The sequence below is a fragment of the Dryas octopetala genome, chromosome 7 (genome assembly GCF_963921425.1).
Source record: "Dryas octopetala chromosome 7, drDryOcto1.1, whole genome shotgun sequence".
NCBI lineage: Eukaryota > Viridiplantae > Streptophyta > Magnoliopsida > Rosales > Rosaceae > Dryas > Dryas octopetala.
The window spans coordinates 8,686,319-8,701,271 of record NC_141372.1 but is presented as its reverse complement, the minus strand read 5'-3'; the positions used below and the strand labels follow the sequence as shown (position 1 = coordinate 8,701,271).

The 14,953-nt window shown below is 35.8% G+C and overlaps 2 protein-coding genes across 4 annotated transcripts; one reads left to right on the top strand and one right to left on the bottom strand.

Moving 5' to 3' along the window:
* Positions 1 to 4,699: 4,699 nt before the first annotated feature.
* LOC147279356 (biotin--protein ligase 2-like) lies at positions 4,700 to 10,349 on the bottom strand. Of its 2 annotated transcripts, XM_086250117.1 has the most exons (10): positions 10,209 to 10,349; positions 9,845 to 10,112; positions 9,688 to 9,749; positions 9,428 to 9,576; positions 8,700 to 8,820; positions 8,322 to 8,477; positions 7,787 to 7,832; positions 6,809 to 6,875; positions 6,280 to 6,356; positions 4,700 to 4,972 (listed from the first exon to the last, which is right to left on the bottom strand). In XM_086250117.1, exons 1-10 carry the CDS (start codon positions 10,336 to 10,338, stop codon positions 4,930 to 4,932), a joined length of 1,119 nt encoding a protein of 372 aa, XP_086106243.1. In that variant the 5' UTR covers positions 10,339 to 10,349; the 3' UTR covers positions 4,700 to 4,929. The 2 variants fall into 2 exon arrangements, 1 of the variants encoding a protein (XP_086106243.1); XR_015123285.1 differs by lacking the exon at positions 4,700 to 4,972 and having other exon boundaries at positions 6,299 to 6,356; positions 7,772 to 7,832.
* A 190-nt stretch (positions 10,350 to 10,539) lies between these two features.
* On the top strand, positions 10,540 to 14,883 carry SDG37 (SET domain group 37). Of its 2 annotated transcripts, XM_086251184.1 has the most exons (14): positions 10,540 to 10,675; positions 10,750 to 10,895; positions 10,988 to 11,122; positions 11,216 to 11,270; positions 11,357 to 11,475; positions 11,690 to 11,778; positions 11,857 to 11,938; positions 12,070 to 12,174; positions 12,370 to 12,460; positions 12,574 to 12,693; positions 12,897 to 13,003; positions 13,584 to 13,653; positions 14,262 to 14,325; positions 14,580 to 14,883. In XM_086251184.1, the coding sequence occupies exons 1-14, from the start codon at positions 10,576 to 10,578 to the stop codon at positions 14,737 to 14,739; spliced, it is 1,443 nt and encodes a 480-aa protein (XP_086107310.1). In that variant the 5' UTR covers positions 10,540 to 10,575; the 3' UTR covers positions 14,740 to 14,883. The 2 variants fall into 2 exon arrangements, with proteins under 2 accessions (XP_086107310.1, XP_086107311.1); XM_086251185.1 differs by lacking the exon at positions 10,540 to 10,675 and having other exon boundaries at positions 10,760 to 10,895; positions 11,216 to 11,266.
* The last annotated feature ends 70 nt before the right edge of the window (positions 14,884 to 14,953 follow it).

Sequence of the window (14,953 nt, the reverse complement as noted above, 5' to 3'; positions counted from 1 at the left end):
TAAATTTGTATAAGAATTAAATTAAAAAATATATATATTTATATGTCATAAAATGTGGCAAGTATATATCAGTGTTTGTACAATTGAATATATTTTAATAAAATTTTTTGGAGTAAAAATTTGGTGGCGATGACTGATGAGGATAATAATAATAAATGTGGCAAGTCAATGATTTAAGTAGCTTGGTGAGTCACTGATGATATATATGGTAGCTAGAATAATATTGAGAGAGATGATGATGACAGAAGTGATGGAGACACGATGCTTGACATTGGGTTATCTTTTATTCCTTCCATTTTAATCATGTGATAAGATGGTTGTGCAGTTCATTTTGTTCTCAACTGAGAAGCACTCTAAACCTTTTTAATTAAAGACAAAAAAGAAAGAAAAACATGGATCGAATTCACCTTCTCCCATTTGGAACCAATTTCCATGTTGATTTTGGTGTTTTAATTAAAATATTAGGGAATAGTTAGTATAGTGTATTGGAGTCAACTGTACTCTGAGGAATTTTTAGACTAACTTTTTAATTGATCTACAGCAACAACGATATACATGTGTTTATATTTGTAGGTTTTTTTTTCTAAGTGTGTTAACCATAAATAATATACCATACGAAATCAATAGATCATGTCCAATTAATATATAAGAACTTAAAAGTGCTAGGAAAAAAAAAAGTTTGATATGAATATATGATAGAAAAAAGATGTATATATAAAAATTGAAAGTGAATTTATTAGATAGGCCTTTAATTGCTGTGGACATTCACCACCAAAATAGCTTATCTAGATTTAACATTTAGATAAATTCTCAAGTCTTGCACAATCTTCCTTCATTTAAGCCTTGATATCTTTATGGGAATTTGTAGTTTTAATGGTTAAATGTATTAACTTATATACACTCAAAGTTCTAAGTTCAATTACCTTATTCTCCGATATCATTTAATGAAAAGAAGCCTTAGTATCCTCATTGAAAGAGAAGAAACGAGTATTATACATGAATTATTAGACAACATGTTCGATATTGGATGTGAGACATAATCATTTACCTACCTAGTTCATTATCTTTCCCTTTCTCTCTCTCTCTCTCTCTTTACATCTCTAAGTGGGATACCAATAAGTTATTCTCTCATATATTACTTGAGAAAAATGTTAATCATTTCCCTCACCTTGTGCACTGGTAGGGAATAATTGTCTTCATAATCATGACACATAGGTTTTACATAGACAATAATTAGCTAGCTAGGTTACTCTAGTACCATTGGTACAACTACAACCCAATAACCCGTCCATGATGAATATTTTTATGTTATCAATTTATGGTGGAAGTGTGGAACCAATGGAAACTTTATCATCATGCACTTCCTCTTCTCTCTCCTATTTTCATCCTTTATATATATATTTAAAAGTTTAACAGAGGTGAAGAAGAATCTAACCTGTACCACCAACCCATCTAAATAATCAGCATGAGAAAGTGATGATTGGTATATGATTGACTGTCCAAATGTACTTACTGTATCCAGAACCACACGTACTTTAACATTCACTTGATCAGAGACCTGTATGTACTTCATGCATACATCACATGCCCCAAACCCAGAGTTCCAAAAATGTGTAAACAGCAATAATACCCCATATATATATATATATATATATGGTCCTCTGACCCAAGGGAACTTGACCTTTGGTTCTCAATTAGTGCCACTAAACATGCCCTTCTTTTTGGCTGATTATTTAATTAAAACCCAGTCATTGACAACCATATTATTCTTATTCAATGAAATCTCTTTTTTTTTTTTTCCTTTTTGTATAATTTTTTACTCCAAAGAATAATAAATATTTGGAGGGTCACAAGTCACAACCCACAAAGCGAACACCAAAACAGCAAAAGCAAATTAAAGACCAGAAAGCTTTCAGAGAGAGGGACCCAACTCGAGTATATTATACAATGTTTAGCATGCTCAAGCTGAACTGAATGTAAAGCAGTAGACTGTAAGATCTCAGAGATGCACCAACTGATGCAATATATGGCTTGAAATAAACACTATTGCATTTTATGGTAGATCAACTTAGCCCAAAAGCTGAGCAGCACTTTAGAGGCTCTCTCTAATTCAGGATGCAAATATGGAAATAATGCGTGATGTGAAAGAGTGATCAAACTCATCATTGGTGTTTGAATACTTTCTCACTGTCGCATCAAGAATCTTATATTTCTCGTTCCGCATTAAAGAAATTCTTGGAGCACTATGCACAATAAATGATATCACTATGATATATGTCATGCATCCAATTCTAGATAATATGATTGGGGTTTGATTATTACCCTCCTATTTTCCATGCCAGTACTCCACCATACATGTACTCTATCGATCTCTTTCTGCAGTTTCTAAACAAACAAGAGAGTCAGATCGCCTCTCTTTTTCTCTCAACCATCATGGTCCACCAGGCCTGCTTGCCATAATGTCATGTGATAATCCAATGAAGATCTTTGACTAATCTCCTTCACTGCTTCCCCAAATTTCCACTACAAGGTAACAATCCAATCGTGCATCTTTTGAATAATGAATAATGACTTTGTAGGGCTAAACTAGTACATATATATCTCTATCGATCCTTGAAGTTTGACTCAAATTTCATTTTAGTTGTTATTTTCTTTTAAATATTTCACTTGAGAGACCTAGAGACCTTTTATCTTTTTGATCAAACAATAAATACCATTCTTGTCCATATATAGTACGTATTATATATTAACCTAAAGAAGGTTGAAGGAATATCAAAAGGAAGTGACATCTGATGCGATTTTCTTGCATTGCCATTCAGTCATTTATTTCCTAATTTAGGAATTTAGAACTTTAGGTTGCTTTCATTTAAATGTAAGATTAGTTTGCACTAATACTTACACTTGCATTACATGTCAAATTTAGCATATTTTGTAGCAAAAATATGACTATAGCTAGGTAAATTAAAAGGATGGACAACATTGTTTCAATTTTAAGGACCAAGAGTGTAATTTAACATAACTTTTGTTCCTTTCTTCATGTCTACTCATAATATCCTTTTGTTCTTTTTTTTTTTTTTTTTTAATGGCATTCTATCCTCTTATTCATGTAAAGTATTAATGACCAAAAGAGTTCATTATTTAAAATCTTGTTCACACAATTTTTATTTATTTTAATAGAAAATATGATTCTGTGAACAAAGGACGAAGTTGGACTTGAATCCCTCCCTCTATCTCTGATTTTGCCTCAGGAGAGTGTAAGTGGAAGCACTCTGCCGACTTCCCCACAGTGAAATTTTCTCTTTTGAGAGAGAAGATTTAACTTGGGATTTTTTTCTTTAAATAGAAAAGTTGATAATATAGCTATATTTCACACTTAACCATACCAATATGAAACATTAAGATTCTAGACATCAAATCTTATTGAGATTTTCTTTACGAGGTTAATATTCCCAAATTTCACCTTTCTTCTAGAAAAGTGCTGCCTGCAAGTAATTGTAAAAGTTGCATAATCCCCTTTCACACCCATTTCTTTTCTCATTCCAATCTCTTTTCGTAGGATTAGAGATTCAAACTCGAACTTCTTCAAACAAAAATGTAGAAAAATACTATTAAACCAATAAGCCATTAATGCCAATGATCCCAACGCTTTCACTTCGATTTAAAGTCTTCAAATAAAATAAAGGATTTTAGCCCCTGCACCCCTACCAGACTATTATTTAGTTACTACCATAACTTTAGCAACAACAACCTGACACAGAGACGAATACTTTTTTATACCAACCCCCACTAGCCCCTCCCAGCACAATCACAACTATGCTACCTGTACCAGCAAACACAAGGTATCAGTAGGTGTACGTGTATGTTGTCCAAATGCGAATCCCAACTTTTACACCCCATGCAAAGACAAATAGACAATAATTTCCTATGAGAGACAAAAAGCTGCAACTTGTATGTGTTTTTGGTACATTGGCGGACCCTAACTTAGAAACTAATCTTAAAAGAATTTAAACATGACCAAGGACTAGATTCACTAGGACCTAATGAGCATTATATTGGGTGTTAGGCTTCACCTTTTTGCATCAGCTTGTAGAAGATGGCTTAACCAATTTCCAAATTGCGACAGTGAAAAAGGTTTGTACTACATGGATGGACCCCTACCATGGGTTGTGCCAAAACAATGTAGGTCACCTGCGAAATTTTGTTTAATATAGAAGGCTGTGCATGTGGGGAGGTGGGGTTCTGTCACTATAACACAACGACCCAAATTGAGAGAGAGAGAGAGAGAGAGAGAGAGAGAGAGAGAGAGAGAGAGAGAGAGAGTACCCTTCAACCACAGGACATACCATTAAGGAATGTTGGCTTCTCTTCTCCGAAAGAGAGTCTTTATCCTACATGTTTCAACCAACCAAAGTTCTAATTGCATCACAATAACAGCCTTGCAAACATGACATTTTGACAAGTGGGTCATGCTGGGGCCTGTAGATCTTAGATTCTTAGCTAAGCCAACAAACTAAGCATATCTTTGAGCATGCATTGAACAAGAATAAAAAAACAAACTAAATAGTTCCCCCCCAACAAACACAAAACTAAATTCAAACCAAAGCTAGCTGGCAAGGATTCATTAGTTGGGTTGATCATGAGTTCATGACACAAGTCAGTATAATCCATTTCTTGTTTGCGGGTAAACACAGTACAGTGGTTGTAAACATGTAATCCATGAGTTCTGACATTATTCAGCAAAGAAATACAGATCTAAGTTTGACCAAGATCTATACTGAACAATAAATAAAAACAAAATACACAAAAAAAGAAAAGAATAATTTGATAAAGTTTAGAGACAAATAAAAAAACAAAAGATAAAACATTCTCAGTAGTGCACATGATTCAGCAAAATTGTAGCTACTGATGCAAGGTGCCAAGGAATCTTCTTCAGTCAAGTTTTCGTCTGACTAATCCTCTGAAGAAGTCAAAGCTATAGACAAATAGAAACAATACCATGATTACTTAGGTTAGAAATAGTCAGGCTCATGTCTTAACAAACTTCTAAAATTGTAACATGTGGATGTAACATGTAGGATAAATGTCGTAGTGACTAATCTTACATGGGGAATGCAATGGATGCTATCACATTGAGCGTATTCTTTATAACTATAGTTGATCAGAAAAGGAGTGAAACGTATATCAGGAAGTTCTTAGTCACCCTCTAGCACTTTACATCAAAACCTTACAAAATGCTCGTATGTCTTTATTTATTGTCTATAGTAAGTATCACTGTATCAGGTAGATATCAGGTTTAGATGGACGCATGCACATACAGGAGTGTAAAGTTTGACAAGAAAGACTTGTCAAGATTACCTCACAGTCAACCCCAAATATAACACCCAGGAAACGATAGATATGGATTTAGTACAGAAATAGAAGGCTATGAATAAGAGGCCAGTAAATGAGAAATAAACCAGGTCACTTTTAAAATGGTAAATGCATGCAAAAGTTTTCACCATAACCAGGTTTGGAAAGGAAAGGACAGTACAAGAGACATGAGCAGAACTTCTGTACACCTACGGATGGTAAAACCAAATTTGAAAAGGACATGATACCAAAGTGCTGTTCTTTTGACCAAGCAACCTGACACAATTGTTGTCACATGAAAGCAGAGGTACAAGTTAAATTAACAGTTATAGAAGAAGGTGGTGTTGCAATGTCCAGATTTCGACCATCTGAAATCTCATGTGATCTGCCTAGTTTGTAGTGAAGGACACATGGCTTTAAACAAAAAGCCTATATAATGTGGAACTGGGACCAAACCAGGACACGGATTTAACTAACAATTAAAATCCATTAATATGTCAGCAAAACAATGAAACTAACTTCAGATAAATACCATGAATTATATCTCAGTAATGCTCATGAAAAAATTTGAACCTTATTGCCAGGTATCCCATATGGAAGAAATGAATTAAAGCAATCTTGACCAGGTAGTGTTCGCTTTGGTTCACAATGAAAATTGTATTGCTATTTTTGTGGCTCTAAATTGTGCTAGCACATCGGCCAAAAAAAATTGTGCTAGCACTTTTAAATAAAAGAAAATCACACTGTTTATTTCCAACTTAGGGCTTGCTTACCTTACGTTCTTCCAGTAGTTTTCAGGTTTCCTACTTATTAGTTGAACTATTGTATAGTTAAACAAAAAAAAAAAAAAAAAGACTTATAAAGGTACTGCTTATACACCATTCATAGTTAACACAAAAAAAAAAAAAAAAATCTATTAAGCAAATTTACCTATTGCCATCAGGATGAAGTTCACACATCTGATTGTCATCACCAATAGCTAACAAATATCCTGCAGACGTCAAACCCTGCAAATGAAAGATTTAAATGCTGAATAACCAAATACCAATATATGGTATTGACAATATAATCATACTTCGAACCATCTAGCACCATAAGGACACAAGTCTGCATACAAATTGCTGTTGAGAACAATTGAGAATTTCATTATAAGTTCTATTACTTCTGTATATGAAGATAAATGGGCCAATCTTTTACGAATAAAAAACCAAAATCCTTGCTGGTCCCTTTGTGACTTGTTGGCTTTGTGGTATAACCCAAAGCCCAGCAAGTCCCGGGTTTGAATGGCAGGGGTTTACGTCTACTTCGTCATTAAAATCCTTATCCATAAAATTAACCATTAATTTCCTGTCTGAACCAGAAAGGATAATATAAAATTTTTTATTTGGGTTTATATCATAAGAAAGGGCATAACAATTTCATCTACATACGCATGCATATCGAAGCTAGTTTGTCATACCTGAATGGTAACCACGTTTTCCACCACTTGGTCCTCATTCTTTTCCTGCACAATAACCCTCTGCCCACTGCAAAATCAGAACAAAATTGATTTCAAAAGTAGACCTACATGCTTGAGCACAGTTATTCTGATTGATATGGATTTGTGCACGAATACATGTTCAACTTTCGTTATTAAGGTATTATATCTACAAAGGAAAAGGAAAAGCAGCAAAGGCCTCAAGGTTACAAGAATTTGTGGTCTAGTTGAGGGGAGAAAACAATGATGTTGAGAAGGCTGAATAATGCAAAAATGACATGAATAAGAAATGTGCATGTTTGAGATATGGTGGTAGCACAGCACGATGAGAGTATGCTCACATGTTTCAGAGTCGGGTGCAACATAGACCACCTGTTCCCAAGTAAGAACCATAGCTCACAAGTTTTAAATTGAATACAAAGAACATGGGTAATGTGAAAGAAGGGGGAAGGGGCGTTAACCTCATCAGTAGAACACATCCTTGAAAACTGGCTTACAGAGAAAGGGTACCATGTGTTTATACACCATGCATCCCAAATCTAACAAGGCAATCTGGAACTATGCTAACACTCCCCCTCAATGCTAGGGCAGGAGACACTTGGTTATCCCTCAACACAAGGCTAGAGATATGAACCTGACCCAGCCTTGCGATACATTTACTTTGATACCATGTTAAACCCATGGGTAGGACTTATCCTTGAAACCATCTTACAAAGAAGGGTGCCCATGTGTTTATAAGTCATAAATCCCAGGCGATGTGGGACTATACTAATAAGGGGATGAATGACAACTATGATTTCAACAAAACTATGGCTTCAGTACTTTATAACAAGAAAATCAAGAAGCCATCACAAAAAGGTTGGAAAATGGCTTCTGAAGGTTTGAGTCAAATTGTTATTGTGTACCAAGTGAGACAAATTTTCACACAGGAGAATCAAGATATACATGTCAATGTGTCACCTGTGTAGCCATGTCTTATAGTATAGCTCCTCAAGAGATTGGAATCCTGCATGACATGAAGCAAAAGAACTTGCATTTACCTTTCATATCATTTGTCATTAATGAATACACTGTCGTGCTTCTGATCAAATTAGAATCTTATTGCTGAAACAGAAACTCTGGAAACAAGAGCTACTAGATAAATTTTGGAATAAGAAATAATTATGCCTTCCCTTTCTTTTTCCATATCTCTATATGGTAAACAAATTAAGCTGTTAAAAAGGAAAAAAAGAAAAAGAAAAAGAAGCAAGCACCTGATTGAGATGACATAGCCAAGATTAAAATAAAACTTCATATAACAAAGTTTCAAAGATCTTTCATTTACAGGGGGTTCTAGTTGGCAAAGTTCTTTGAAATAATTTTTCATGATGGGCTTAATAAAAATAGAAAAAGGCATCAACATGCATAGTTAAGGTGGAACTATAAGATTAAGCATTAAAATTAAAAATGAAGGAAATGGTATAATTGATAACTGGAAGGACATATGATGATTTACCTTGACTTATAAAAAGGTCATAAAATTTTTCGAACTTGTTAAAGAAGGCAGCAAGAAGTTCTTCTCTTCTAAATTGGTATGTGGTAACGGACAATTCTCTAAGAAATGCATTCAAACATGTAGTTGGTTTCCCATTATCAACATTCAAACCTATACCTGCAAGAACAGAAGCAATTTAAGTATCTCTGTCATTATCAACGTACAATTTAGTACATGAGTATTCAAAGTGTGTGAGCTAGTGTGTGTGTTGATGGTGACATTCATCTAATACGGAGAACAGGGTCTATAGAAAAGAAAGAAAGTAGCCGGTAGGTATGTGAAAGCATGCTTTTTCCAATCAGATCTGCTAATCAGCACCCAAAGGATGAGACCAATTACCAGCAGAGACATTGAACTGCTTCGATTTATATGTTGAGGTGCATAAAATGCCTCCAACTTTGAGGCCATTTAAATAAAGATCATTTGGCCATTTTATTTTAACATCAACATATGGCAAGCCCTGAAATGGAGAAGATGTACTTAACACAAGTGTATCAAAGTCTAGACTATAGCGTCACATATTAACTGAAAATTTGCAATATAACAATCATATGCAATGTGCATGGTCCAACCAAATACATGATAACAAGAACCTAATTGTTTGCATAATACAATTTTGTATAGGCTCAACGATTATCTTGGTATAGTATATTACATATTGGATATCATGTATGAGTGATGTAACGTTTCTGCATTTAAAATACCTCCTACAGTATATTACAGATTGGATTTCATGTATGAGTGATGTAACCTTTCCGCAGTTAAAATACTTCCTACAACTTCTATTTATCAAAGCACCCCAAAAGAAGCCACAATAAACAATAATGAGGTAAAATACTCGCCTGAAGTCAAGATGACCATCTAAAAAACATACGATGGACCACTTATATATTAATTATAAAATTACAATTTCGACTAAATCTTACTTCTTCCCGACAATTGCTAGCAATGCCTGTCAATAATGTGCACAATTCGCAGTGAGAGAAGAACACAGTTACGACAAAATAGTTTGATAAAGTTGGCTCTAATTCTTTTTACATCAAACTCAGTACGAACAATGCACTCACATTTTTATCACAAACATCCTTTATTGCCTCTGTGACGGCAAGAGACACCACATATTGTATGAGAGGCACGACTCTTCCATCCTCCATCTGCGTGGTAAAGGAAAACAGAAGGCAACCTTCCGGAGATTCCCACACATTCTTCGACCGACCTGCAAAAATCAAAAAATTCAAATAAACCACAAAATCAATAGAGTTCCAAGAATGCAACCACAAAATTACAATCAGTCAATCACAATTAACCGCTAATTGGCATCACAAACCTCGTCCTTTGTTCTGAACATCAGCAACACAAACCGCACCGACTGGAAGCTCACAGAAATTTCTGAGAGAAAACTAAAACAGAATTCACTATCCGGAAAATATCGATTTATTCGGTTTTAGAGAGGGAAACTAAAAATCAGGTTTTGTGAGACTTACTTAGAAACGACGTCGTGCGTCGACGGCAAGCACGGAGACCAAATGAGGAACCTACCGAACCGATTGGTCGAGAGCGAGTTCATGAACAAATCGATTCCAAAAGCGTCTTTTTTGAACTGTTTTTCCAATTCAGAGTGTAAAAGAATCGAAAGCTCAGTGTTCTCAGGGAGCTTCAGAGCGGTACTGTTCTTCAGCGTCTTAGCAATTTCGTTCTCTGCCAGTGATTTTCCGCATAACACCAACGTACAACTCGAATTGCAGTCCATAACTGAACCGAAACATATACATAAGCAGATTAGTAAATTCATAAACGAATTCACTTTACTGGATTTTCGCGGCGACCAAACAGTAAGGACCAACTGACCTGAAGCAGCCATGGGTAGAGAAAGACTGCAATTCGTTTTCTTCGTTCCGTGTGAGAAAATGGCTTTCTTCAGTGAGTTCCGTACAGAGAGACACCCCAGCGAGCTCGTGAAGGCCAGGGCGAAGGACATTCACTTCGAATTGAAACGTTTCGAGTCGGAGACGGAAAATACGATACCACAACGTGTCAACGAGTCAAGAGCAGGCGCCCTCGTTGGATGCCACGTCATCGATTGTGGGACCCGCCACCTTAATCACAAAAAAAAAAAAAAATGAAAAAAGAGAGAAGAAAATCTCATTTGCTATATCACCTTCTTCACCGTTGACGGCGTCGTTTGGTGAATAGAGCGAACGCCGAAACGACATTCATGGAGGCATTGCAGAGCGCTGTTGAGGTTCGCGGCTTAACCGTTTCGAATCTTCCAGATAAAGGCCGTTGCCTCTTCACCACCAGAGACTTCAATCCAGGTCCTCTCTCTCTCTCTAGCTCTGGCTCTCAGTTACTGCTTTGGAATGGTGATAATGGAGGTTTTTGAACGCAGGAGAAGTGATAATAAGCCAAGAGCCGTATGTGTGCGTACCAAACAACTCGTCTATGGAGTCCAGGTGCGATGCTTGTTTCGCATCGACTAACCTCAAGAAGTGCTCAGCTTGTCACGTTGTGAGCTACTGTGGTAGCGCATGCCAGGTATGCCTTATAGGCTTAGAAGCTAGGACTACATTGATTCATAGAGTTCTTGTACTTCTCATTCGTTAAAGCTTTGGTTTGGCAATTCTCAGAAGTCTGAATGGAAGCTGCATCGTCTCGAATGCGAAGCTCTCTCGAAGCTTCACAAGGAGAGGCGAATGGCTGTCACGCCTTCTATTCGCCTCATGATCAAACTCTACCTTCGTACAAAATTGCAAACTCAGAAGGTAAAAAGATTCATTTTTGAATTTTGGGTTTTTGTGGGTATAATAGATTAATGCGTATTGAGCTTTTTACTCGTTCTTTTCTTTTGTTTCCAGATCATTCCTGCTTCTGCTATGGACACCTACAATTTGGTGGAGGCATTGGTGGCTCGTATCCTTTTTGGCTTTTTCCTATCAAGCTTTTCTTGTTGTTGTGGCTGGTTATTGTTTTAATTAACTCTTTTTCTTTTAATAAAGATATGTCGGAGATTGATGAGAAGCAACTGGTGCTGTATGCTCAGATGGCTAACCTTGTCAGCTTGATACTTCAGTGGCCCGAAATCAATATAAAAGAGATTGCAGAAAACTTCTCCAAGGTGTTCTTTATAAACAACTTTTGTGTTCTGTTTTTTCTCAATCGTTGTTTTTTTTTATTAAAAGGAGTGCCTCCATGAGGTGTACTATTACAACACTTAAAACATTCTCTTTCCAAAGCTTCAGTATCATGTCCATTAGGAAGATTTTTACTTTTAGTGAAATCTTTCTTAGAAGGAGATCTTTCTGAAATTTGATTCTCCGCAATTCATGCAGCTTGCATGTAATGCACACACAATTTGTGACAGTGAATTAAGACCCCTGGGTACAGGACTCTATCCTGTCATTTCCATTATTAACCACAGGTAACTGTTTTAGTGGATTGATGTGTTTTCTGTTTTACATTCTTGCTGTTGGTTTGCTAAATGGTTCTGGTGCTGTAGCTGCTTGCCCAATTCTGTCTTGTTATTTGAGGGGAGGTCAGCTGTTGTACGTGCTGTGCAACATATACCCAAAGGTGCTGAGGTAGTGTATAAATTTTAGAAAAGTGTTTATATCTATGGTGTTTTTCCTCTTGTGAATAATGTCAATGTCTTGCATAATTTTTTACAGCATGTCAAATCTAAACGCTTTTCTGTTGGTGAAATTTTCTTAAGGTGTTGATAAGTTACATAGAAACTGCTGGAAGCACTATGACTCGGCAAAAGGCACTAAAAGAACAATACCTTTTTACTTGCACATGCCCCCGCTGCATTAAACTGGTACTAATGACTATTTCTTTCTTCTTCTTCTTTTTTTTTTTTTCAATAATGTTACCTTGTAAGTTATGTAGCACTTTGTCTTTTGATACTGGATTAGTGGATTATCTAGATATTTATCTTTTTCTGATGGTAAATAGTTGATTTTGTATTCATGTACCAAAAAAAAAGAAGTTTGAAGTTGGTTTTATATTGAAGGGTCAGTACGATGATATCCAAGAAAGTGCAATTCTGGAAGGCTACCGATGCAAGGATAATGAATGCAATGGCTTTTTGCTTCAGGAGTCTGGTACGTAATTACCTGTAGTCATGTCAGTGAGGTGAAACAAAATAGAAAATAAGAGTGAGTTACGCAGCTAGCTGAAGCAACTATATTTCATCTTTTGCAATTTGGATGTGCAGATGGCAATGGATTCATATGCCAAAAATGTGGACTTGTTAGGAGCAAAGAAGAGATAAAAAACATAGCAAGTGAAGTAAAATCATTGTCAGACAAGGCTCTTATGTCTACTTCCTCTCACAGTATCCTTCTTTCTCTGTGCTACGAATTACTTATCTTTGTGGCAATCTGGTGTATGATTACACATAATATTTCCATGGTTTAAACTCAAATTTCATCACCATGATTTGAAAAGTCTTGTTAAATATAATAACTTTGGTACTGTGGAAATAGGATTTATCTACAAGTATTGATGTTGAGTGGTTTGATCTTTGACTGAGTTTAGACTACCAGGAAGCTGTATCTGTCTATAAGGCAGTTGAGACACTCCAGAAGAAACTGTGTCATCCTTTTTCACTCGCTTTGATGCAAACTCGGGAGGAGCTTTTAAAGGTAGCTCCTTTAGTTTTTTCCCTGGTATAATAATGAAAGTAGAGATGTGGAACTCATTTGTAATGAAAGAAGTCGTATATATGTATCAAATGGTTCTGGAGAAGAGTTTGTTCAAGGTTTGTTTTTTTGGATGCAAAACCAGATCTTGACTGGCTCCTTTAGGTACAAATACAAAGAAAAACCTTTACTTTCTCGGCATTGTATCAATTAGGATTTGAGTGAGTAACTAGAATTAGCAAGATTCATGCCAGTGATGTGGGGTTGGCCTCTGTGGATTGAAGTATGATATAAGGTTTGGTATTGTTTTACTTTCTTGTGAAATGGATATATTATGTTTTCCTTTGCACAGCTTGGAAATGGTTTCTTATTGACTATTTATAAGATGTTAGCAATAGTCCTGAGCCTGTTCATCGTGATATTAAAGGTTAACATACTTTTAGATCAATGATTATGTACACAATTCACTAAGGTAGTAGTAAATTTTGACACGTCAAACACTGCAAGGTAACATGCAGTGACTTTTTAATTCCTTAATGTTGACTTAAATTATGCATTTAATTTCATGAAATCATGTCTCCAGATTTTAATGGAGCTGGAAGACTGGAGTGCAGCTCTAGAATATTGCAGATTGACCATTCCATTGTATCAAAGTATGTATTATTTCTATTCTTTTTTTTAATGAGAATATTTCTTGTTTCTGCTTGAATCCACAATTCAGATATTTAATTCCTATACTTTTCTCCTAAATTTTGGCTGCTCAAGTTGGTGTCTTCATGTCATAAGTTATATTTCATTCTGGTTCAAAGATCAAATTAATTTTGTTCTCAGTCGCCCAATCAATGGGTATCTCTGAAAAGTACAACAGAAATAAGTTGAGTTTGGTAAAGGAAAGGGAAAGGAAGGTGTTAGGATATTGTGGATTGTGCCAATTGAGGTCTGTCTGCTCTCCACATGTGAGATAAAATGTCCATCTAACAAGGCTCTTTTATACAAGTTTAAGCTTCTATTTTGACATGCACACTGCATTTACCTCAGTACAGTATTACTAGAAAAGTACATTGAAAATTTTCATGATTGATGCTCATCTGTTTACAAATGTTTATACGTCGTCCATAGTTGAATTTGTATGTAGTGGGTTATCTGTTCTTGAACTGAATGTCTGATTCTTCATAAATGAAATTCAAGTAGTAGTGTTGCTAATGCTAATTTCAAATGATACTGCTGCTGACATCCCGAATTTCACTCTCTTCCACCATAGGAGTATATCCAGGCTGCCATCCTTTGCTTGGATTGCAATATTATACCTGTGGGAAGCTTGAATGGTTAGTATTTTAGCTTACCTTTCAGTTCCACTTAGTCATTTTTCTGTTGTACAAATAAACCTTCATAAATGCTAGGAGTGTCGGCCCAGGTTCCGACTTGGAATTTATACAACCAGTAATCTGGCACTTCTAGGGTGCAGTGAACTTTTTGTGTTATATACGAAGCTCCCATGTGATGCGAATTTAATACGGATGACATGCTTTCTGTAGAAATCTGATGTTGAATCTTTAAACAAGCTGATTAATATTTACAGGTTACTAGGAGAAACGGAGAATGCTATCAAATCTCTGACCAAGGCTGTAGAGATACTAAGGATTACTCATGGGACAAGTACGCCATTCATGAAGGACCTTTTGATGAGGTTGGAGGAGGCTCTTGCTGAAGCTTCTTATAAACTTTCATCAATAGAGTAGAAAGCTCTGCTCGCTGTTAACTCGCTGTTGTTGTACATTTCATCTATAGCTAGTGTTCCTACCTATTTGCATTTAAACCATCTTGTAACTTGTAAGTTTGTGATGCTCCTAAATGTCTCCATTGGCACTTGAAAGCATATTAAAGTGGTTCACTTTAAGTGGCAACTAATAAACCAATAATTCAGTCTGTGATCATGTTCTGCATATGTTTGAT

Excerpts from the sequence above, each read along its gene's own strand:
- SDG37 (XM_086251184.1), top strand. The coding sequence starts at position 10,576 with ATGGAGGCATTGCAGAGCGCTGTTGAGGTTCGCGGCTTAACCGTTTCG. Across the intron at positions 10,676-10,749 it reads CACCAGAGACTTCAATCCAG|GAGAAGTGATAATAAGCCAA; the intron begins GTCCTCTCTCTC and ends TTTTGAACGCAG. Across the intron at positions 10,896-10,987 it reads ACTGTGGTAGCGCATGCCAG|AAGTCTGAATGGAAGCTGCA; the intron begins GTATGCCTTATA and ends GGCAATTCTCAG.
- LOC147279356 (XM_086250117.1), bottom strand. The coding sequence starts at position 10,338 with ATGTCCTTCGCCCTGGCCTTCACGAGCTCGCTGGGGTGTCTCTCTGTA. Across the intron at positions 8,821-9,427 it reads AGGATGTTTGTGATAAAAAT|GGCTTGCCATATGTTGATGT; the intron begins GTGAGTGCATTG and ends TCTCCATTTCAG. Across the intron at positions 6,357-6,808 it reads AAAACGTGGTTACCATTCAG|GGTTTGACGTCTGCAGGATA; the intron begins GTATGACAAACT and ends TTTCATTTGCAG.